The following is a 24,014-nucleotide window of genomic DNA, read 5'->3' on the forward strand; positions in this document are numbered from 1 at the left end:
TGTCCATCGAGTCGGTGTTGCCATCCAGCCATCTCATCCTCTGTCGTCCCCTTCTCCTCCTGCCTTCAATCTTGCCCAGCATCAGGGTCTTTTCCAATGAGTCAACTCTTCGTATGAGGTGGCCAAGGTATTGGAGCTTCAGCTTCAGCATCAGTCCTTCCAAAGAACACCCAGGACTGATCTCCTTTAGAATGGACTGGTTGGATCTCCTTGCAGTCCAAGGGACTCTCAAGAGTCTTCTCCAACACCACAGTTCAAAAGCATCAATTCTTCGGCGCTCAGCCTTCTTCACAGCCCAACTCCCACATCCATACATGACCACTGGAAAAACCATAGCCTTGACTAGACGGACCTTTGTTGGCAAAGTAATATCTCTGCTTTTCAAATGCTATCTAGATTGGTCATAACTTTCCTTCCAAGGAGTAATCGTGTTTTAATTTCATGGCTGCAATCACCATCTGCCATGATTTTGGAGCCCCCAAAAATAAAGTCTGACACTGTTTCCACTGTTTCCCCATCTATTTCCCATGAAGTGATGGGACCATATGCCATTATCTTAGTTTTCTGAATGTTGAGCTTTAAGCCAACTTTTTCACTCTCGTCTTTCACTTTCATCAAGAGGCTTTTTAGTTCCTCTTCACTTTCTGCCATAAGGGTGGTGTCATCTGCATATTTGAGGTTATTGACATTTCTCCCGGCAATCTTGATTCCAGCTTGTGCTTCTTCCAGCCCAAAAGGAACTATAGAAATAAAGAAAGTGAAGTCACCCAGTCGTGTCTGACTCTCTGCAACCCCAAGAACTGTAGCACACCAGCCTCCTCCATCCATGGAATTTTCCAGGCAAGAGTACTGGAGAGGGCTGCCATTTCCTTCTGCACAGGAAAACAGTGGGCAGATTCAAAGCCCTGGAAGGGCGAGGGTGGGGCTGGGGAGCAGGTAAGCAAAGGTTCAGCAAGAAGTCTGTGCCCCTTGCCACACCCCTGCCCATCAGCTGAACCGACTGCCAGGAAGAAGCTTCTTGTTAAAAGGGCAGCAGGAAAGCTTTTTCTGGGGTTTTCCCCAGCCTCATTAGCATAAGAGTGACTGACCCTGCTTTGTGCCATAATGGCCACTCCCATGACACACAGGGAAGAGGCTCAGTTAACCAGTTCCTAATAACCAAATCGACAGCCAGCCCAGAATTCCTCCCGGAACCTGGGACCTTTATAAAGCGGCAACCACAGCATCTTCTCCAGCATCAGCCGCAGAGCTTGGGACGACAGCATGAGGCTCCATCACCTGCTCCTCGCGCTCCTCTTCCTGGTCCTGTCTGCTTGGTCAGGTGAGCTCATGGGAGCCCCGGGGGGAGCCGCGGGCTCTCTCTCCTGTTTCTACCTCCCTCTGTCCTGCTACCCCCATCTACACGTGGTCAGACTAAACCCACCATATTTGGTGCTTCTGAGAAGCCAGCGCTGAGTCCTTAGTAGCGAGAGGGGTCTGAGAACGGCCCTGCAAAATTCCTGGCTGTTTCTAAGCCACTCTAGCAAGTCAAAGCTTCTGAGCCCATCTCCTCATTGGTTTCATGAGGAGGAAACAGAAGATGCCTCTGTTAAGTGACTCTTATTTTTTTCTTTTTCATAAAACCAATAAATTTGATTTTGTCCCATGACAGAAGCACAGAATGTCGCTTTATAAATCTTTCTATCTGAAGGGTAGCGGCTCTGGGTGACCAGACAAGTCCAGAGGAGAGTCAGGCCGAGCCTGGGCTTTGGAAGCTGCCCTTGGGACGCTCCGTGCTGAGTCTCTTCAGCAGGAAAGTCCTCCAGGACACGTCGCTGACGATGCGACCCTCGCTCCACAGCTGGGAGGCAGCACATCCAAAGCAGTGTGCAGGATCGGCTGTCTGATTTTCATCTTACCCTTGATATTTCCGGAAATAGGATGAAAATATGTAGGAAGGAAGGAGGGAGGGAGGGAGAGAGAGGCTGCAGAGACTGAGACCTGAGACAACTGATTAGATGTCAAAATCAAGTTGAACAGGCCTTGTCTGATCAGTGTTGTTTATGACTGTAACCCAACTCTTAGCACAGTGGCAGGGAGAGAGGACAGGGGTGTAAGGAATGTGGCCTCTCAGTGCCCGGGGCCTGGGTCAAGAGGAAAAAGGCATGCGAGGAAGACGGGAAGGCCCCTGGTCAGGCGTGTGAGAGGATGGGAAGGCCGCTGGTCGGGAGGAAACCACAAAGGGAGGAGGAGAGGGGCTGACTGGCACCAGCGCTGAGAGTGTTCTGAGTCAGTAGAGACCAGGATACAAAACTTTTTTCTGAACCATTGTCACTGTCAGCTGTAAGTTCCTTTGAGAGTAAGTTCTCTTTAAACAGTTCTTACACTTTCAGCTGCATCTTTTCCTCCTATCTCAGCTCCACTACTTGACTGACTCCAATGTGTCGGAAAACTAAACTGTGATAATAGACCCCTGCGGGCCGCTTCTGACTCCTGGCGGGAAGGTGGATGTAGCAGAGCTTCCCGGTCTTTGCCCTCATGGTGGAGCTGACCCCGCACACAACCAGGGTCCTCACACCCCAGTCCCTCAGCCTGTGGTTCTGAAAACATGAGGGTCCACCAGAGCCTGGGCAGGGTCAGCATCTGCCTGGAAGCTGGTCCACGGGGCTCCTGGACTCACATCTTGTTGTCACGAGGCCGTGTCCGCATCTCAGCACAGAAAGCCCCAGGGCCTCGCTCAGAGGGGACACAGCTGGCCTTTTTGAGATGCCGCTTTCCTGCTGACACGTTTTTCCCTCTTTGTTCTCTTTTTAGGATTTACTCAAGGAGTAGGAAATCCTGTAAGCTGTGCTAGGAATAAAGGCATCTGTGTGCCGATCAGGTGCCCTGGAAACATGAAACAGATTGGCACCTGTGTCGGGCAGGCAGTAAAATGCTGCAGAAAGAAGTAAAAGAAGGCCAGGACACGGCCGGGACCTAAGCGGAGACAGAAACTGTGCCCTTCAACAGAACGTCTAAAATTTAAACCAGAATAAATTTTGTTCAAAGTTAAAGAATCTTGCCCACTGGTCATTAAGGTTGTTGTGTGGTATCTGATCCGAAGTGAATTCCGAAATCCCTGAGGATGCTCTCTGAGCTCCGCACGTGAACCGTCGGGGAATCCTGGTGGGGTGCTCTGTGCTCCCAGGGGTGTGACCCCCTGTTCCTTGGGGGCCTGACCTTTCCCAGCCCCTCTGTCTCCTGTCCTTCCTGCTTCCCAGCCCAGGGCACCCTGTCCTGTCCCACGTCTCCCCTCAAACATGCACCCCAGGGGTCCAGAATCACCAGGACACCAGTCCCATAGGAAACCCCCACCCCCGCTCCAGCAGGAAACCCCCCTCCTCTGTCCCCCTGCAGCCCTCACTTCCATTTGGTTTGTGCTTCTTACTCCTGCCTTGTGTGCACGTGGATACACTTCTGATTCCCTTTTGGGCTGTAAGATCTCTATAGGCATGGACTTGTCCTATTCCTGTAAGTGCTGGGCATTGAGACGAGACATTGCTTCACAAATTGTCATCAACTGAATGACAGAGTTGACATGGACAAAGCATGTCTCTCTGTGTGTACATGATATGATGCAACTAGATGCTATGGAAAAACAAGTCCTGTGGAAAGCACAATTCAGTGAAGACAACACAGCACAGAACACAGAGACTGCAGCAGGCAGGGCGAGCATGCTGACCTCAGCCTGCTTGCAGTTTCTTCGGAGGGTTTGCTAGTTAAACCAAGAGCCTTGCTGGTGCATGCTGTATGTGTGAGCAGCTCTCTGGTCTTTGCATTAATTCTTCCCTCAGTGCAAGCTGAGGTCACCAAGGGGATGGTGTTAGGAGACAGGGCCTTTGGGAGATGATTTGGTCATGAGGGTGGGAACCTCCTGGGTGGAATGAGGGCCTTTATGAAAGAGACCCCAGAGAGATGGCTCACCCCTTGTGCCCTCTGAGGACACAGGGAGAAGACCACCGTCCACCAGCCACCTGCTCTGTCTTGATCGTGGAGCTCCCAGCCTCCAAAACTGAGAAGTAAGGGTCTGTTGTTAGTAAGCCACCTATTACAATACCACATGTAAAATAGATAGCCAGCAGGAATTTGCTGTGTGACTCAGGGAACTCAAACAGGGGCTCTGAGACCAGCTAGAAGAGTGGGATGGGGAAGGAGATGGGACAAGTTTCGGGAGGGAGGGGGCATAGGTGAACCCATGGATGATTCTTGTTGATGTATGACAGAAAACCACAAAATTCTGTAAAGCAATCATCCTTCAGTTAAAAAACAAAGTGCAAAAAAAGAGCCACCTGGCCTATGGTGTTTCTGTTTCAGTAGCCTGAAAGGGCAGACACAGGACAAGTGAGAATTACAGCACAGGTGAATTAAGGTACCTAATCATTCGGCCTTAAGATAGGGAAGTGACGTGGAGTATCTGGCTGTGCCCAATGCCATCTCACTACAAGGAGCCTTAGACGTGGAGGAGGGACGCAGACCCGTGTCAGAGATGCACACTGAGAGGCTAAACCAGCCTCTCATCAGCTCACACTGATGTGCAGAGGCCATAAGCCAAGGAGGGCAGGCAGCTTCTAAGTGTGAGAAGGAAGGAAGCCTCCAGAAGGAACGGCATGCTGCTGACACTGTGATTTGAAGCCAATGAGACGCATTTGGGACTTTGGATCCTCAGAACCACAATAACAAGTATGTGTTCCTTTAAGCCACGTAGCTTGTGGCAATTTGCTACAGCGGCAACAGGAAATCAATACAGCAGTAGCTTAAAATCATGCCTTGAGCCTAAAATCAGCAGCTCAAAAGAGACAAACCTGTGTGTGTTTAATGGAGAAAAAAATGATAACAGCTGTCAACATTTTACTCAACTTTATACTTCTTTTTTCACAGAAATGCCCATGGTGCATCTGCCAAAACTTTTTCATCTCAAAGGTTGTATTTGGGACTCAGTCTTACACCTCATATATCTTGTATCCCTTTTATCCTTTATTTTTAGTCTGTTTTATTATCATGGAACGTTTATCTGCCATTAAGTGTGGTTTGGTGGTACTGTTTATATTAAACTTTGATCATATTCTTTGTTGGGATTTCAGTTTTTAAATTCTACTTAATTTTAAGTTGCATTCTTGTATCTGTTGATGTTTTACTGCCATAACATTTCTGGGTGTCATGTTGGACTCCTGCATGGGAGGAATGCTCATGTCATTTCAGCACCGGGAAGATAATGGCTTTCCCATGTGACTCATGAACCAAATGGGCTCATACTCTGGTCCAAGGCCAGCCTTTCCACCTGGGTCCTGGGTCTGATTTCTCATGCTTACTCAGGGGTGAGACCCAAACCATCTCCACCTCTTGCCCCCGTCTACTGCAGCTACAAAAACTAAAAGCAGGGACTTCCCTGGTGGTCCAGTAGTTAAAACTCCAGCTGCCAATGCAAGGGGCATGGGTTCAATCCCTGGTCAGGGGACTAAGATCTCATATGCTACAGTTCAGTTCAGTTGCCCAGTCATATCCAACTCTTTGCGACCTCAAGGACTATAGCACGCCAGGCCTCCCTGTTCATCAATAACTCCCGGAGGTTACTCAAACTCATGTCCATCAAGTCAGTGATGCCATCCAACCATCTCATCCTCTGTCATCCCCTTCTCCTCCCACCTTCAATCTTTCCCAGCATCAGGGTCTTTTCAAATGAGTTACTTCTTCCCAACAGGTGGCCGAAGTATTGGAGTTTCAGCTTCAGCATCAGTCCTTCCAATGAATATTCAGGACTGATTTCCTTTAGGATGGACTGGTTGGATCTCTTTGCAGTCTAAGTGACTCTGAAGAGTCTTCTCCAACACCACAGTTCAATGGCATCAATCCTTCAGTGCTCAGCTTTCTTTATAGTCCAACTCTCACATCCATACATGACTACAGGAAAAACCATAGCTTTGACTAGGTGGACCTTTGTTGGCAAAGTAATGTCTCTGCTTTTTAATAAACTGTCTAGGTTGGTCATAGCTTTTCTTACAAGGAGCAAGCGTCTTTTAATTTCATGGCTGCAATCACCATCTGCAGTGATTTTGGAGCCTAAAAAATAAAGTCATATATTGCTTCCACTGTTTCCCCATCTATTTGCCATGAAATGATGGTATCAGATGCCATGATCTTAGTTTTTTGAATGTCAAGTTTTAAGTCAGCTTTTTCCACTCTCCGGTTTCACCTTCATCAAGACGCTTTTTAGTTCCTCTTCACTTTCTGCCATAAGGCTGGTATCATCTGCAATCTAAGGTTATTGATATTTCTCCCAGCAATCCTGATCCAGCTTGTGTTTCATCCAATCTGGCATTTCACATGATGAACTCTGCACAGAAGTTAAATAAGCAGGGTGACAATATACAGCCTTGATTTACTACTTTCCCAGTTGGAACCAATCCGTTTTTCCATGTCTGGTTTTAACTGTTGCTTCTTGAGCTGCATACAGGTTTTGCAGGAGGCAGGTCAGGTGGTCCATCTCCTTCAGAATTTTCCACAGTTTATTGTGATCCACACAGTCAAAGGCTTTAGCATAGTCAATGAAGCAGAAGTAGATGTATTCTGGAAATGTCTTGCTTTTTCTATGGTCCAACAGATCCTAGCAATTTGATCTCTGGTTCCTCTGCCTTTTCTAAATCTAGCTTGTACATATGGAAACTCTCAGTTCATGTACTGTTGAAGCCGAGCTTGAAGGATTTTGAGCATTACTTTGCTAGCAATCAACAGTCTGCATTGATAACTAAGTTTCTTCTTTTCAGAAGACTAAACTATTATGCAAACTACATCTGTACCTGTTGCCCTCTAACTCTGCAGGAGCCACACTCTGCATCTATGATTCCTTAACTTATTCTAGCCACGTCCTGATACTTAACTTTATGGCATCATAAACCTCCCCTTGTAGTTTGGTACCTCTCTTTGCTCTATTTTAACCTCATGTTGATGCTTAACTTTATGGTGCACTCTCTTTGGAAGCCACCCTGTAGTGGTTTGCTTTCCCCCTTTTGTATTACAGGAAGAAAGTCACCAGGAAATCCCCAAAGGACAATGGACCCAACCACTGGGACCAACTGGCAGACCCAAATACCTAGCTACCTGACACTGGCCTAGTGACTGTTTCCAAACAGTGCAAAAAGAGAGAATCCAGGACCCCTACACCTTTTGTCCTGTATCTCCAACCCCTGACTGTGAGCCCCAACTGTTTGATCCCCTGGATTCCCGATGGAGGGGAGACAGGCTCTTTGAGGCAGGAACCTATCGTGTTCTCCCTTCTGCCGGCTTAAGGATTAAAGCCATCTTTCTGTTTGCCCCAAACTCTGTCTCTGCAAATTTTATTTGGCTCCAGTGGGCAGAGAAAACCAAGATTTCGGTGACAACAATGACATCTAGTCTGGCTGGTCCCCCACCTCTCCGCCAGGATGACTCCTGCCAACGGGGATCACAAGGCATCCTGTGTGACCTCACTCACCCCTTCCTCCGCCCTTTGTTGACCTGGCCGTTAATCGTGTAGCCATGGACAGGGGCTCCCAGGTGTCTCTGCCGCAGTCCACCTGAGAAGGGCAGAGGAGCCAACTGCAAGGTAGGTTTCCAGGAGAGAAAGAGAGACATCTGTGGTTGAAGAAGGGGTGGGAATAGATGCGTAACAATTAGGGAGTCAGGGTAAAGGATCACTTTCAGTATAAAAGTACAAGAGAGAAATGCAGGCAATTGCCTGTAGTCTATACTTTATTATTGTAAAAGTACTGTTGCTGGGGGCAAGGAAGTAAAACCCTCACAGCTATTCTGTAGAATTAAGTAAGACTTATTTAAACAGCTTCCTACAAACACTTACTCTATTTTTAGGTTGATGTCACTAAACTAAAATAGATCTCCACTTAGTGAAAGATTCAAATGCTGATCAAAAGATTAAAAGTGAAAACATTTTATTGCTAAGTTGCCTCAGGACAGAGAGAAAAACGTCAGAACATATAGTTCAGGTAAGATGGAAGAGAGGTGGTGAGGGAAGGCTAGAGACCATGACGTATTATGCCCTGCTTTGACCTGTTATGTTGGGAATGGGTGAGTAGGTGCTTGTGCTCGGGAACACTTTGGGATAAAGCCACTTAATGGGCTCTCTCCATACCCTCAAAACCCTAAGGATTATGCCCAAGCCTTCCTTTCTTTTCTCCTTCCCTCCCTCATTCCCTCCATTCATCCATTTATTCATTCACCTATATGTTGACTCTTCCATACTAGTACGTATTCGTAGAAAAAAATGTTTGACTACCTGCTCTATGCCAAGCACAGTCTCTATGCTGAGACTGTGAAATAATAAAACAGGACTTGTTATTTTGGAGACTTACATATAAAGAAAAAGAGAGATATAAACACTGTAAAGCAAAACCAAGTGGAGAGAAGAAAGACATGGAGAAAAATATTAATGATTTACCTGGTATGCATGTGTGCTAAGTCACTTCAATTGCGTCCAACTTTTTGTGACTTCATGGACTGTAGCCCACCAGGCTCCTCTGTCCATGGGATTCTCCAGGCCAGGATACTGGAGTGGATTGCCATTCCCTTCTCTAGGGGATCTTCCCAACCCAGGGAACAAAACTGCATCTCCTGCATTGGCAGGTGGGGCTGTTTGTCACTAGGGCCACCTGGGAAGCCCCTTATCTGGGATCTTTTGGTGCTTTTCAGTCAAGAATACATTGATGAATTACCTGTATTAAGAAATACTGTAGCCCATAAAGCCTCACCTGATTGTCATCTATGCAAGAGCTTGCTTAGGATGGATCAATTCTCTCTGTAAATGGTAGCAAAAAAAAAGAATGTTGAGAGTGAAAAAAGATCATTTTAATTTCCAAAATTCCTTCTCATTTTTCGATTGTAAAAGGTGTATGTGTGTTGGCTTGTTGTTGTTCAGTCAATCTGTTGTGTCCAACTCTTTGTGACCCCATGGATGAGGTTGTTTATTCTGAAAGGAGAAGTGGACAGATGCAGAGACATGAAAGAAAGGTGAAAAAAAGAAATGAATAATTTTCTAACAGAATTCAATGTTTAATGATTTTTCCCTCAAAAATGCACCAAACCTCAGAGACATAAGCAGAAGTGAGAATCAATATGGAAATCCTGACTTCCTGCAACCCTCTTCCTTTATGACAGGCAAACACTTGGACCATGTGTCCATAGATGAAACATCCTCAAATTGGGTCCAGGCCCAGCTGAACATCTCTGGAAGGATAAAAGCACTTTCTTTCCAGCTGAAGTTTTCAAACTCTCTCCCAGATCGCCTGCCCCGATTCAGGTGTGCCACCAGACACTGGTTCTACTTGGAATTCCGAAAACTCCTTCCCCATCATGAAGCTACTGTACCTTCTCTTCCTCTTATTTGTGTGTCTTATCCAGACAACATAAGGTAAGTGGCAGATGCAACTGGTCGGCTGATATGGTGGATGACCATGGAGCCTAGAGTAGAGAAGGTCAAGTTGATTCATCCCATCCAGTGATGTGCTAAAAGGAATAATATCAAATCTGAGAGAAGCATAACATATGCGACATGCTCCATTTTACAAATAATGAAAGAGAAGCTTAAAGAAGTGAAAAACAGCCGCCCATGATTGCCCTTAACTAGTTGGTGGTAAACCCATAAATTGTAATGGTGATAGAAAACATTTAGGGGGACTTTACGGCTTACAAATCATTTCCATGTGACTAACAGTAACACTAATAATAATAGTAAATAATGTTGACCACTTCCTTTTTAACCAAAACAATGAAACTTTTAATGTCTTATCCCAAATATATTCCTCATAGCAATATTTATGGGGCAGGCCATTTTACAAGATGGGATTAAGAAATAAAGTAATTTGTTTAAAGGAGTGCAGATTGAATGTAGGGAGCACTTTAACTCAAGCCCAAGAGGGTTTGACTCCAAAGACCTTGTTTTATTGAATATTCAACAATCCCAGAAAACTAATGTACTTACTGAATTACATAAAATCAACAAATCCTTTAGCTCAAGTGTGATCTGTGCATCACTCGGGACATACTTATCCTACAAGGTTACGTCTTGCTCACCTGCAGTCCAAGCTAAACTGGGTGTCCTGCATTTTCCCTGCAGCCCGCCTCAGGTGACAGCATGCTCCAGGCGGTGCTGTGGTGACAGCGCCTCCAGATTAGCATCTTCCAGGAGCCAAAGTGAATTCTTGTTCAAATGACGCCAACCCGGGAAGGCCCGGGTGCTCTGATCAGACCCCCCACCCCCGAGGAGCAGCCAGCACCGTGGGTGCTGCTGGTCCTGTGTCCGAGCAAAGTGCTCTCAGGACTCTCATGCTGGCGATTAAGGGCCCCAGCCCTGAAGGGAAACGTCAGTTCCTCTCAGAATTCATTAACCAAGCAGGTCCAGTTGTGTAGTCCCTCAGTTGTGGTCCACTCTTTGTGACCCCATGTACTGTCGCCCACCAGGCTCCTCTGTCCATGGGATTCTCCAGGCAAACATACCAGAGTGGGTTGCCATTCCCTTCTCCAGGGGATCTTTCTGACCCAGGGATCGAACCTGCATCTCCTATGTCTCCTGCATTGGTAGGCGGATTCTTTACTACTGAGCCGTCAGGGAAGTCCAGGGGAAGCCCCATAGACCCTGTTTAAATGAATGAGCACGATCACCTTCCTATAGAACAATTTATGGCCCCTTCTCAGTTCTTACTATAATTTAAAAAAATGTGGAAAAACGTTCTAAGCTTGTAGGTCACACCAAACTGAGGAGAGTGCCAGCTGTGTCCCTGTGGACTGTAATTTGGAGTTCCTTGCTATACAAGATGAATTCTGGTAGCTTTAGTTACACATGTCTTATTTATTTGTTTCTTTTTCACCTCCCCTTCCTTTACAGGGAAAGGAAAAAAGAAAAACTTTGAATGTGAGAAAATGGGTGGTGCCTGCAAGTATCAGAACACCCATGGGTGTGTCATCCTGCCTGGAGAATCCAAGAGTCGGAAGAAACACTGTTGCAGAGTCTAGTTTCAGCATCGGAGCATCCACAGCAGCAGCAGACACTCCCCATGGCTGAGTCCCGTTAAAAAAGAGCCACTGCTCACTCGGGTCCTGTGGGGTCTTTCTGAGTGCATGAGGTCATGAACTGGATGGGAAGATTTCAGTTGGAACTCTGGTCACACCACTCGTTAGCTTATTAACTCTGGACAGGCCTTTCCTTTCCTAGGTCTCAGTCTCTGCTCCTGTAACTGTTGAAATGGATGCTCCCCACAACCAAATTTGTTGGTGGTGGGGTTTAGTTGCTAAATCATGTCCGACTCTTCTGTGACCCCATGGACTGAGTCCCAGGCTCCTCAGTCCGTGCGATTTTCCTGGCAAGGATACTGGAGTGGGTTGTCCTTTCCTTTTTCAGGAGATCTTTCTGACCCAGGGATCAAGCCCACATCTCCTGTGTCTCCTGCATTGGCAGCCAGAGTCTTTAGCACTGAGCCCCAGGAAAGCCAACCTGTTAATCTTTGTCTACAAACGTATGGACTGAGGGAAAGAGCTTTGAGTGTGGGTGTGTGCGTGTTATAGTATGAAAAGTCACCGAGGTTTTGTGTCCCTTTGTGGAAGGACGTCTGTGTCTCCATTGGCATATGGGTTTCCACATGGTCAACATGTGCTTAACTTCACAAGAGACAGCAAACTGCTTTCTGAAGCAGCTGTGGTTGCTGCTGATAATCTCAGTGGCCTCTGAGTTCCCAGTCTCTCCATGTTCCCATCCCTCGTCACACCTCCATGTAAAATTCTCAGTGTTTCTGTGTTAAAAGGATGAAGGACAAATTCTTTAGTGTCTCAGGTCCTTTACCCGTTGGCCATACTTTCTCGAGTTTCATCTTATCTCAGCCTGGTTCTCAAACTAACTCCTGACACAGTGTCAGTCGTCTTTCTGGCGTATTGTGTTCTCCTCACACTGAAACACACTTAAGCTACTTGTCCTCCAACTTTCCCTGCCTGATTTGTACTCGCTTTTTATAGTCTCAGCTCACACATGGCCTTCACTGGGAAGACATCCTTCATTCACCCAACTTGAGTAAGAGAAGAGACTTTGGTTCCATGGCCTCAGCTACCAGTACAGTTTCTAGCACACAGTAGGTGTTCAATAGATGCTGACAGAATAGTCGATGAATAAAGAAAATGATAGAATGAGTTTTCAGCTTTCCAATGTAATTCAGGGATGATCCACTAAATGTGAATTCCTCAGTTTACTTAATTCAGGAAGTTCCATCAAACATGAGTCCATCATACAGCAGAAGTGTTTACCATGTGATGAAGACAATTTATTTTCTTCCGAGGCACACACTTGTGTGAGAGTCACACAAATTAAGCATTCTACAACCTAAAGAAAGAACAAAAATATCTGTTTCTGGAAGAAAGTCTTGAGATCATGATCTGGGGGAAGAAATAATTCAGTCCAACCAGGAATCCCCAAAATACACTGCCAGGAAAGTATTCTGTCTTATGCACCTCTTTTCCCTCACTTTGTCCCTTCTATTATACTTGCTTGTTCCATAGGAGAAGGGCTGAATTTCAAATTTGTTGTGAATAGAAATTTTATGCTGTAATTTGGAAACTAGGATCAGAGAGTGTAAACAGCTCTCTTGGGCTGACATTTACAGCCTGTTATTGTGCCCTCTGAAATGCACCATTGTGGGGTTATCAGATGTCTTTTGGCAACAGCACATTAAAATTTTGTTAGTTTGTGTTTTCATCTTCCTGGCAAGGGATCCCGCTGAAGATAAGATGGTAGCACAGCCCTCAGATATATACTAAAATCTGCGAACATACTCACACATATGCCCCACGCAGTTGAAGAGTGTCAGCAATACTCTGAAGGTCACTCACCATTCCCAGGCTAAGAACATACGCCTGCTTTCAGGGTTTCTCAGATAAGTCTTACAATTAAGATTAAAGACCTAAACATTAAGACCCTGAAGCCAAGGACCTAGAATGGTCAGGGCACCAGCTGAGGGGAGAGAGGTTTCTAAAAGAGAAAAGGAATAGCCCGCCTGGCTCCAAACCAGGATTAAGGTTTGGACTTCTCTGGTGGTCCAGTGGCTGGGAGTCCACCTGCCAGTGCAGGGGACACGGGTTTGATCCCTGGTCCTGGAAGATCTCACATTCCTCGGAGCACCATGTTCCAAATGGCTAAGCCTGTGATCTAGAGTCCAGGACCCGCAACAAGAGAAGCCACCGCAATGAGAAGCCTGAGGACCACAACTAGAGAGGAGCCCCCAGTCAGCGCAGCTAGAGGGAGCTCAGGCTCAGCAGCAAAGACTCAGTGCAGCCAAAAATTTAAAAAATAAACAAAAAAAAAGTTGCTTTTCCTGCCTCTTAGGAGGTAGGGGAGATAAGCAAGGGCCCCCCAAGGACCCTCTAAGTCCAGCCTGTCCACTCTGGGTCATCAGTAGAGGTCACCAACTTGGGAACCCAGATTGAGTGGTCAGAGGGCTGGCTCTCATTGGCCTCAGATTGTTGAGGGGTCAACGCCCTGTGGGGTCAATGCCAGGGCTGGTGGCAGGCTCACACTCCCCGCTCAGCCCACTCAGGGATGTCAACCTTGTTTCCACTTTCTTGAACTGCTCATTCTACCCACAGGCTGGAGGGAAGGTGCTAGCACTTGGCTTCCAGCAGAGAGCTTTCTCATCACGGGTCCTCGCACCTGCAGCTCTGTGCCACACTGTGGAGGCTGTCCTGATGCCCACCCATGCCACCCTGGGCTTCGTCATTGCAGCTGTGACCCAGGAGCTCTGACCCCTGGACCGCCCATTGCTGGGACCCACAAATATCTTAGCACTGCGCCGAGAATCTCACGAGGAGTTCTGTGGCTCTGTCTTCATTCTTCCCCAGGACATCCCTTCACAGCCCAGTGGAGGAAGGGAATCTACACCCCCTTCTCTCTGATTGAAAGTTAGCCCAGTGAGGAAACTGACTTGGGGTCACTCATCTGAGTGAGGCCACAGAATGGATGACTGTGCCCAGTGGGCCCACAGCAGAGAGCGGCTTTTTGACCAGAAGCAGACAGAGGACGGGGTCTGGGGGTTGGCATCAGGAGAGCTATTGCATCCATCCAGCCCCTGCTCGCTTAGCTCATTATCTGTCAGGTTTTGTGAGCTAACACCCTGGGAAGCACGGGGAGCCCTGAGCAGTGAGACCTAGGAAAGGAATGATTGGTCAGATGAGTGTATTTACATTAGGTGGCTCAGGTGGCCCAGAATCTGCCTGCCATGTGGGAGATCTGGGATAGATCCCTGCATCAGGAAGATCCCATGGAGGAGGGCATAGCTACCCACTCCATTATTCTTGCCTGGAGAACCCCATGGACAGAGGAGCCTGGCCAGACCATGGGGTCACAAAGAGTCAGACACGACTAAGCGACCACATGGTGTGATGTGATGATGGGAGGAAGTGAGTGAGGGGAGACAGAAGACGAAGGGTGCTGGGCACCACGCACAACATGGCGGCAAAAGACAAGACTCCCTGCAGGAGGCGAGGCGCCGGCTCTCAGGGACCCTCCAGCCCCTCTCAGCCACACCAGCCACTCTCCTCCCCCACATCCAAGTGATCTTACTGCCCTCTGAGCTGTCCCGTGACAGTCAGCACTTCTGTGATGCGAGGAGCAATCACACAGGGGCTCAGACCCCCACCTCCCCTTCTTTTCTCATCCCTGCCACCGCTTGCTCAAGATATGGGGAAGAATATACATCTGTGTTTTTTCCCAAAATGTCGTGGTTCTACCTATATGAATTATCTCCTAAAAAATACCTCTAAGCTTCCTCTTTTTTCGTGCTCTGCAGCCAGGAACAAAATGCCTCTGGAATGAGGCAAATGGTAAACTTTAGGTACTGCTATCAGCTCAGACACACGTCAGTAGGTGGAAGGTTTAAAAAAGGAGACTATGTATGTTATGACTATGTCATCATATTAGACTTTAAAGAAAGCAGGTGATGGTTTGTTTCCATTCTTTCCCATTGATTTCAGGGTTTCTTCTCTATGCCTCCAGGCCAGATGGCCTTTGGCAAACCCAGCTGGGAAACCTCCCTTTTCTATTCTTCCCAGATTAGCATCCCTGAGCTGCTTTGGGGACAACAGGGTATCTCTGTGAAAGTGGAGCAGGTTGGAGTAACGAAATTGAACTCAGATATGACAGGGAAATGCCAGAGACCATTTACCTGGTATCACTTGAGAAAAGAAAACAACAAAGATGAGGAGGTAAGACAGCTTCAAGGCTGATTCAGAAGAGACTCCTCGCAAGTTCCTGGAAAAGAGAAAACAAACAGCACTTCAGTGGGTTGAATAAAAAGTGACCCAAAGCTTCTTTTATAGGTCCAATCAGGGCAACTGCATGTGGAAGACTGTGTTCAATTCTGATCTGAGTACTAACTAAAATATTTGCTGGACTTCGAAAGCCCATGATATGAACAGGAGCAACGATTAACAATGTTCCAGGCAAAGCTGGAGGGGTTTCTTTTGTTAGCTCTTAATGGGTGCAGGACCAGAAGAGAACAATGATGATGACAGTAAAAATATGAATGAATAGATGGGAAAAAAAGAAAAGAATAGATGGGATGTCCCTTGCAGTCCAGTGGTTAAGACTTGGCCTTCCAGTGCAGGTGATGTGAGTTCCAACCTTGATTGGGGAGCCAAGATCCCACATGCCTTGTGGTCAGAAAGACAAAACATAAAACAGAAGCAATAGGGTAACAAATTCAATAAAGATTTAAAAATGGTCCACATCAAAAAAATAAAAATTTAAAAGAATGATTAAAACTGATGGAGCACTTCCTCTATGGGAACCTGTGAATGGTTTAGATGACGTTTTCCCATTTGCTTTCATGGAGTTAGTACCATCCACTACTTCAACTCAGGCACAAGTACAGTCAAGATACAATCTTTTATTTTTCTGACAGTCACTCCTGCACTTAACCGAATGGGACTTCGAGAAGGAAAACTATCACACGGTTTAGGACTCACCTCCCTTCAGATGCCAAGAGGTGTCTTCGATCTATTGTAGCATGTCACTTGGCTCAGTTTGTACAGAAGACGGTCCCCCTGAGTCTGACAATGGGCTTTATCTGTGCTCTAGGAATGACCCTGCTGATTCAGGGCCCTGTCCAGGCCATGGTGATGTCTAATGACCGATAAAGGCTCATGTTCTTGACTCTTGTGCTATAAAACACAGCATAGTTCCAGGGTAAGTGAAAGTCCAAGGGCTTTGCTCCTTAGCCAAAGCCTGAATCAAAACAAGTTTGGGACAGGGGCTTAGTGTCCCTGATGAAGGACAGAAGGAATGAAAACAGCTCACCAAACTGAGATGGCATCTTGAGACCAAAAAATGAGAAGGCCGCTGGGTATAATCAATCAGTCCATTTTTTACCAAGGTTGGGGGAGCACCTTACTTACTCACAGAGCAGGACTCCAAGGCTCCCTCTGAGGAGCCACTGGGGATATTTTGTTGCTAACCTGGTGTATGGGGGTGGGGGGTTGGAAATAGGAATCTATTTTTCTAAGATTTGTGAAAGGGTAACTAGTCACATGGGAATACATCAGGGAAGGTTTTCCTCATTGTTTGGGGACTAACAGAGCATAGAGGCTGCCTGGTCCTAGTGATTATTAAACAATATCTATTAACTACAAGACCCTGATGACAGAAACGTGATTCACCACACAGGCCAGTTCCGGGCAGGGTCAGCAGAAGGACTGCGGGAGCTGCATGAGCCCAAGATGGCATCAATGATGCTAACGGACATCCAGGCACCCTCCTCCTGGTTTTTCTTACCCTGCTGTTTCTCTCCTCTGTCTCTGGGCTTTGGCTGCTGCTGCTTCTGCTGCTAAGTCACTTCAGTCGTGTCCGACTCTGTGTGACCCCATAGATGGCAGCCCACCAGGCTCCCCCATCCCTGGGATTCTCCAGGCAAGAACACTTGAGTGGGTTGCCATTTCCTTCTCCACTGCATGAAAGTGAAAAGTGAAAGTGAAGTCACTCAGTCGTGTCTGACTCTTCGAGACCCCATGGACTGCAGCCCACCAGGCTCTTCCATCCATGGGATTTTTCAGGCAAGAGTACTGGAGTGGGGTGCCATCGCCTTCTCCGCTGGGCCGTGGCTGAGCCATCCCTAACTTAAGTCTCAGCAGCTGGGGGTGAGATTTCTGTTTTTTCACCCAGAAAATCTTGGGCTTCTCTAAGAAATGATCCCCCTTATTCTGAATGAAGCATTTTTCTGTAACAAATGTCTTCAGAGTGACTGACTCAAGGATTCTTGTATTTTCCTTCTCATCTCAAGATGATGGCTGATTACTAATCCTACATTTATGCAATTAATCAAAACCCACCAAGTGAAGCGTATTGAAGGTGATTATGATGGCCTTCCTACAACCAGAAGTAAACTAGTCTTACCTTACACAATACTAATATCATCCCTAATGATATCCATAAGGAAAAAATAAAACTAGAGATATTCAGTGTGGTGTTCGAGTTTGTATGTGGTGAAATTAAAGTTGGAATCAGGAATCTGACTCTAGATACTGAATTCTTTATTATTGCAGGATATTCTACTGGTCTCCTTCCTCAAGGTTTAAGTATTAGAATCAAGTGAAAATTACATTTTAAAAGAATGATAAATTGGCTCACAACTTTCCATACACTAGTGATAATCTAGAAATTAGGATTTAAAAATATTTTTATATTGACCAAGCTCATTTTAAGTTTCCCTGTAAAGGGAAAACTTGCAAAAATAAGCTGGATAATTTTTAAAGAACAATGCAGTGACTTTCATTACCAGTTATTATAACTTATGATGATGCTGAGGCTTGAAATATGTGACTATGGCTGAGTCACATATTTTCCTCTTTGTCGCGGGCTTCCTGGGCACCTTGCATCCTGTCTCCGACCTCCCGCCCTAAACCTGCTCTGTAAACTGCAGAGAGCTGTGGTCCTGTCAGGGCCTGCTCCCTCCCCAGAGGGAGGAGAGTGACACCTGTATGGAGAGGCGGCCTACTCAGCAAGCGACAGACGGGGCCACGCCTTGGACAAGACAAGTGAACAAGGAAGACACCGAATGACCGCACCTCTCTCAGGACTCCAGCCTCGGGCCAAAGTGGCTTAAGGGTCACATTTGCTCTGTGAATGAAAACACTGTTGCAACATTTGTGTTCAGTCGCTCAGTCCTGCCGAACTCTTTGCAACCCCATGGACTGTAGCCTGTCAGGTTCCTCTGTCCATGGAATTTTCCAGGCAAGAATTTAAAGCATAATAACTGTCTCCCTCCCACTGCCTACCCTGCCATGGAAAATAACATCAGTCCTAATGATAAAACATTCGATTGTGTAGATGTGAGAACTGTCTGCTTTTATTTGCACACAAGGAGACTTGCTCAGGGTCTCTCGCCGGGTTCCTCAGCTGGGCTGCCTCCATCAGCTCGGCTTTATTTTGCAGTAAACAGTGAATGCCCGGCAGGGTCCTCTGAAGGGCTCACAGCTTGGCGTCCCTTGCTTCAGGTAGATTCCACCCCGAAGATGGCAGGGTCTTTCAAAACTGAGCGCCCTAGTGCCGTCTGGAAAAGGAAAAGACATTTATATGAAGCCTCGTGGAAGTCCCATGAGGAAATCTGGGGGTCTCACCATCTGACTGGGATCCCCTTCTTTCCCAGCTAAACACCAATAGCAAACGTCCCCCTCGTATCCCTCACTCTCTGTTCTGATGTCAGATGTCAGTGTTGCTGATGAACCTGGTTCGAGAAGATCCCACGTGTGGGAGCAACTAAGCCCCTGAGACACCACCGTGAGTCTGTGCTCCGGAGCCCGGGCTCCACAGCGAGAAGCCCCTGCAATGAGAAATGTGTGCCCTGCAACTGGAGAGTAGCCTGCGCTCTCCAAAACTAGAGAAAAGCCCGCGCAGCAACGAAGACCCAGCACAGCCAAAAAAAAAAAAAAAAAATATATATATATATATATATATATATATATATATATACACACACACACACACAAACCCTTCCTGCCACAGGAACACCTGGGTGGTAACCGCAGGGTCAGTAACCACTGCCCTGTGTGCCTCACCAGTCACCCCACCTCCCCATCATGCAAAACCCACCCAGCTCTCACAGGCTCATCAGATGGAAGCCTTGTCCAGTGGAACTCAAGGTCACACCGTGATGGGTGGCAAGAGGTCTCCAGTCTGGGCCTCAATAAAGGAAGTTTGTCTCATACTGGGTTATACCAGTCAAGTGATTCAACTGATTTAGTTCACAAATAATCTAGATTATTCCAGGGAATTGGGAGGAGGGAGAAGGTTACCACCTACAAGACATTTAAGGTCATGAAGACGCAACAACATGCTTTGGAAAGAATTCTCTAATCACTCAATGCCTACTTTTGGGTGTGGAAGTGACCTAGTAGTAGCTCTGTCATGCTTTACTTTCTGATGATGGTTGACTTAGGGAAGGAAAAACCAAGTAATGATACGAAAGGGCATCATGACTGGTATTTACCGGGCAGTACCTGGAAGAGGATCGAGAGAGCGGTGAGGAAAACATGGAGGAGCCTCAATCTCGGAACTGAGGTCCCGGAAGGCCTGGTGGGAAGAATCAAGGACACAGTCAAAAGTCCGAGGAGCTCAGGGCCTCCAGGACCGGAGCAGACATGACCTCCTGCCCTGGGGCCCTGCACATGCCTCGGGAGGAGGAGTGTGACTGCTCTGTCCTTTCTTGCTCCCTGAGCCCCAGCTGTTGCTTGCCTTGGGTTTGCTCAGACCTGGGGTTTCAGATCTGGGGTTGAGGCCCTCCTGTGCCCACATCTATGGAGGCGGCGTCCCCGTGAAGCAGAGGCTGGAGCATCCAAAGCCAGTGGTAGGGCGGGAGTTTGGCTGTTACAAAAAGAGGGTAAGGCCAGCCTCTTGTGGGTGAGGAGGTTCATTAGAAAAGATTTAGAGCCCAGTTGATTGGATCTTCAGGGCTACTTGAAAGGAAGATCCAGAATGGTGGTGGGTTATAATCTTCCTAGAGAATCCACCTTACAGGAAGAAAGAGTTTGTATTGGTTAAATATACCCAATTATTTCTAGGATTTTAATTTTAATGTTTACTTTCATTTAAATCTATCATAGTTTTTCTGATTATAAAAAATAATACACATCAGAAAGTTTCAACTAAAAACACCCAAAATTTCAGGTCATAAGTAAATGCAAAAATGAAAGATTTTTTAAAAACCCATAGGCCCACCCTTCAGTTATAACTACTACCTACAATTCAGAATATTTCAGCTCTTTGCAAATGAAATTGTGTAAATATTAATTTTTACTTTAAAACATAGAATCTTACTCCACATTCAATGCCAATGTGTTTTTACCACTTAAATATTATCTTGGAAAAATTTTAATATCTGTTCAAATGAATTTGCTTCATAAATTTGTATGACTATATATATATATATATATATATATATCTTGAGAAATTTATATAACACTTACTTTTGTATAAATTCCTACAAGTGGAATCTCCATATATATATATATATATATATGCATTTTTCAAGTTTTAATGGGTTTTTCCCAATTGCCCATGCTAGAAACTGTTGTACCACTTTATCCTCTTACTGACAATGTTAAAAAGTATATTTGACAGTCAATATTCTCATTACCAGTGGTTTTAAGAATTTTTTCAATTTTTCCAAATTGAATGAGGGGATAATATTTTCTTTTTTGTTTTAATATATTAAAAAAATTATTTCTGAGGTTGAACATTTTTAAAATGTTTTTATCTCTTACACTTTACCCATTTTTCTATTCATCTTTCCTTGGTGACTTCTCAGAATCCTATGTATATTTAAGGTCACTAATCCTATATTATATGTATTGCAAAAATTGTTTCTGGCTTGCTTTTGGCTTTGTGCTTGCTCATCTAATAGATGAAATTTATAGCTACCCTTAGAGATTACATTTGGTTTTCTTCAAAGATATTTATTAGTATTTTTATCTACTTCTGTCTGTATTCCTGGTTAGTTTCATCCTTAATTCTTTCAGTCCTGGAATGGAGGCTTTTCTGAAAACCTATGACAGACAAGTCCCCGGCAGTGACCTGAGAACTGTTGCTTGCACCATCCAGCACTATGAATTTCCTGAGCCCACAGACATGCCCTCACTCCCACATGTCTCATATGGAAGGCTGATGTCTGAGTTCACATCTCTTAGAAAACCTAGTCTTGCATGGAAGAGAAACAAGCTCATACATGATTGGAAGGAATTGAAAATGATCAGGGCCACTCTAGTGATCCAAGTACAGCAGGTCGTCTGGGGGAGGACGGGGGAACACATTTTGTACACCCATCAGAGCACCTAAACCACACAGCCTGCCTGGCACCTACCTAGTCCTGGTCAGAGACAGTTCTGTTCCTTCTGCTCTTCTGTTTGTCTCTGCTGGAGGCAGCACTAAGTGATCTGAGCTATTAATAACACAGCTCCTCCAGTTCAAGATAATCAAATCTCCCTCTTCAGTCTCTTTCAGAGGGCATGGCTGTGCTCAGTGATTCTCTATTACCAAATAACATTTAAATTACTCCATCAAGTTAAACATAATGTTATCACTTTATTGACTGATTCTTCATTGAAATTACAGGTTTTATTAAAGAAAAAAAAATGACATGTGGGTGATTGAGTCTAAGAACTAGATTTCCCTTTACATGTTTTCCTCCTTTTAGTATAACCTCTCTGGGTCCTTCAGAGTGTTTTTTTGTAACTTGATTCTTAAATATTGTATGGTTTTGCTTTTTCAGTCACCTTCTTTGGCTATATTTTATAATTGGCTACTGTCTGCAAAAGAAAAGCTATGAATTAGGAGTAATAATTTTGTCACTAGCCCACATTGAACTCTTATTCCTTTAGATTTTTTGTGGTTACTTCTCGATAGTTTTCCAGTCCTAAAACTATGGATCCGTAGGAATTATCATTAACCTCCTTGATTCTGATGTGTAAGCTTCTTATATTCTGCTCTCAATGAATGGCATTGACTCACAATGGCTGGAACCTTTGGAGACCATCTAAGCCAACTTCCTCTTCACAGAAGAGGAATCTGAGGCCAGACAAGGTCAAAATCATGTCCTGGGTTTATCCTGTGGCAGATGTCTTTTATGTTGCTAAATATTTCTCAGTTGCGTGTGTGCATGCTTAGTTTCTTTAGTCATGTTTGACTCTTTGTGACCCTACAGACTATAGCCCACCAGGCTCCTCTGTCCATGGGATTCTCCAGGCAAGAATATTGGAGTGGGCAGCCATTTCCTTCTCCAAGGGATCTTCCTGACCCAGGGATTGAACCCAGATAGCCAACATTGCACGCAGATTCTTTACTGCTGAGCCACCAGGGAAGACTCCTATCTGTTACCACAATGCAAATATTACCTTATTTCTACCCATTTCCCGTTTTCTCATTTCTCTTATTCCTCCTTTCACGTCAAAGATCAACTTCCTCAGTCTTCAAAAATGAAACAAGGTTTTTCAAAAACAGTTATTTAAAGACAGTTTTTTTTCTTTTTAAATAAATGCTTTCATCCTTTTTTTTTTCAATATGAGATTTATTCCATAAAAATCTTTGATTTTTCTTCCAGAACTTAATGAAGAATTTCAACTCATGCATGAAGCACAAATTGTGGTTTCAGCCAAGATGTCCCTGGGTGGTCAGAAATGACTGTGTCCAGTGAAGAAACTGAGGGAATTTTAATGACAACACTAACACCCACAGCTTCTGTGACCCTGGGATTGAGTCTAACCACTCTTGTGGAGTCAAAATTGAGATGACTGAGTTCACGTCAAGATTTCTGTCTTAAAAGTTAGTTTAGTTCAGTTCAGTTCACTTGCTCAGTCGTGTCCGACTGTTTGCGACCCCATGAACCACAGCACACCAGGTCTCCCTGTCCATCACCAACACCCGGAGTCCACCCAAACCCATGTCCATCGAGTCGGTGATGCCATCCAACCATCTCATCCTCTGTCATCCCCTTCTCCTCCTGCCTTCAATCTTTCCCAGCATCAGGGTCTTTTCAAATGAGTCAGGTCTTCGAATCAGGTGGCCAAAGTATTGGAGTTTCAGCTTCAATATCAATCCTTCCAATGAACACCCAGGGCTGATCTCCTTTAGGATGGACTGGTTGGATCTCCTTGCAGTCCAAGGGACTCTCAAGAGTCTTCTCCAACACCACAGTTCAAAAGCATCAATTCTTCGGTGGTCAGCTTCTTCACAGTCCAACTCTCACATCCATACATGACCACTGGAAAAACCATAGCCTTGACTAGACGAAAGTTAGAGCGAGATAAAAAAAAAAACACATTGGGCCTAGGAATGCGGGCTACTACTATTTATTGACCCTGAGAGAAATCTCTGGAGGATGTCTGGGCAGTGAGAGAAATTGTCCAAGGCAAGGATGGTTGATACTTCAAAGGAGAGAAAATAGAAATGGAGGGAAGAAGGGAGGGAGAGAGAGCAGTCACAAGAATCTCATAAAATTCTTCTTCAGTTTTGGGGCCATAAAAGGCCCCAGTCTGCTCCCCACATGCTCCTCCAGCAGAGCAGGGCTGGGAGCATGTGGCCCTGGGTTAGCACGTCTCTTCTCTGTCGGGTGCTGGCAGCTCTGTTCCCACTCGGCTGTGCCCTGAGGAGCTTCCTGACTCCACTCTGACAGGACAGGCCTCACTCTGAGCCCTCGTTCTTTCCCTAGAGAAACAGAATGTCGTCCTTGTTGTCATGAACGAGTTGGGAGTCCTGTTACCTGTCGACCTTGTTTCACCTACAAGACTCTGAGGTCTTGAAAACCTAAGACTGAGTCTCCTCAGCGTTGAGCCCTTAGGTGTGAACCAGACGGAGAGTAACTCGAGCCTGGAAACAGGAAGCACCTTTGACAGAACCATAGGAACGTGGGATTCTTCTCCTTCTTCCTCTGTGCCCAGACTTCTCCCATCCGAGCCCGGGCTCCCACACCTTCCGCGAGGAACCCCGAGGG

General features: G+C 45.7%; 1 protein-coding gene, 2 long non-coding RNA genes and 1 pseudogene across 3 annotated transcripts; 2 read left to right on the forward strand and 2 right to left on the reverse strand.

The window, feature by feature from the left end:
- Nucleotides 1–1,236: 1,236 nt before the first annotated feature.
- Nucleotides 1,237–3,050, forward strand: LOC129643241 (tracheal antimicrobial peptide). Its single transcript, XM_055567520.1, has 2 exons — nt 1,237–1,321; nt 2,794–3,050. Exons 1-2 carry the CDS (start codon nt 1,264–1,266, stop codon nt 2,928–2,930), a joined length of 195 nt encoding a protein of 64 aa, XP_055423495.1. The 5' UTR covers nt 1,237–1,263; the 3' UTR covers nt 2,931–3,050.
- Nucleotides 3,051–7,726: 4,676 nt separating this feature from the next.
- On the forward strand, nt 7,727–14,351 carry LOC129643244 (beta-defensin 33-like; annotated as a pseudogene).
- LOC129643245 (uncharacterized) lies at nt 12,261–17,190 on the reverse strand. Its single transcript, XR_008710187.1, has 4 exons — nt 16,811–17,190; nt 16,006–16,200; nt 15,204–15,289; nt 12,261–12,370 (listed from the first exon to the last, which is right to left on the reverse strand). It is a non-coding gene; the product is annotated as an uncharacterized LOC129643245 (long non-coding RNA).
- Nucleotides 17,191–18,364: 1,174 nt separating this feature from the next.
- Nucleotides 18,365–21,468, reverse strand: LOC129643246 (uncharacterized). The gene is made up of 2 exons (XR_008710188.1): nt 21,390–21,468; nt 18,365–18,584 (listed from the first exon to the last, which is right to left on the reverse strand). It is a non-coding gene; the product is annotated as an uncharacterized LOC129643246 (long non-coding RNA).
- Between the last annotated feature and the right edge of the window lie 2,546 nt (nt 21,469–24,014).

This window comes from Bubalus kerabau, chromosome 2, assembly GCF_029407905.1.
Source record: "Bubalus kerabau isolate K-KA32 ecotype Philippines breed swamp buffalo chromosome 2, PCC_UOA_SB_1v2, whole genome shotgun sequence".
Classification (NCBI taxonomy): domain Eukaryota; kingdom Metazoa; phylum Chordata; class Mammalia; order Artiodactyla; family Bovidae; genus Bubalus; species Bubalus kerabau.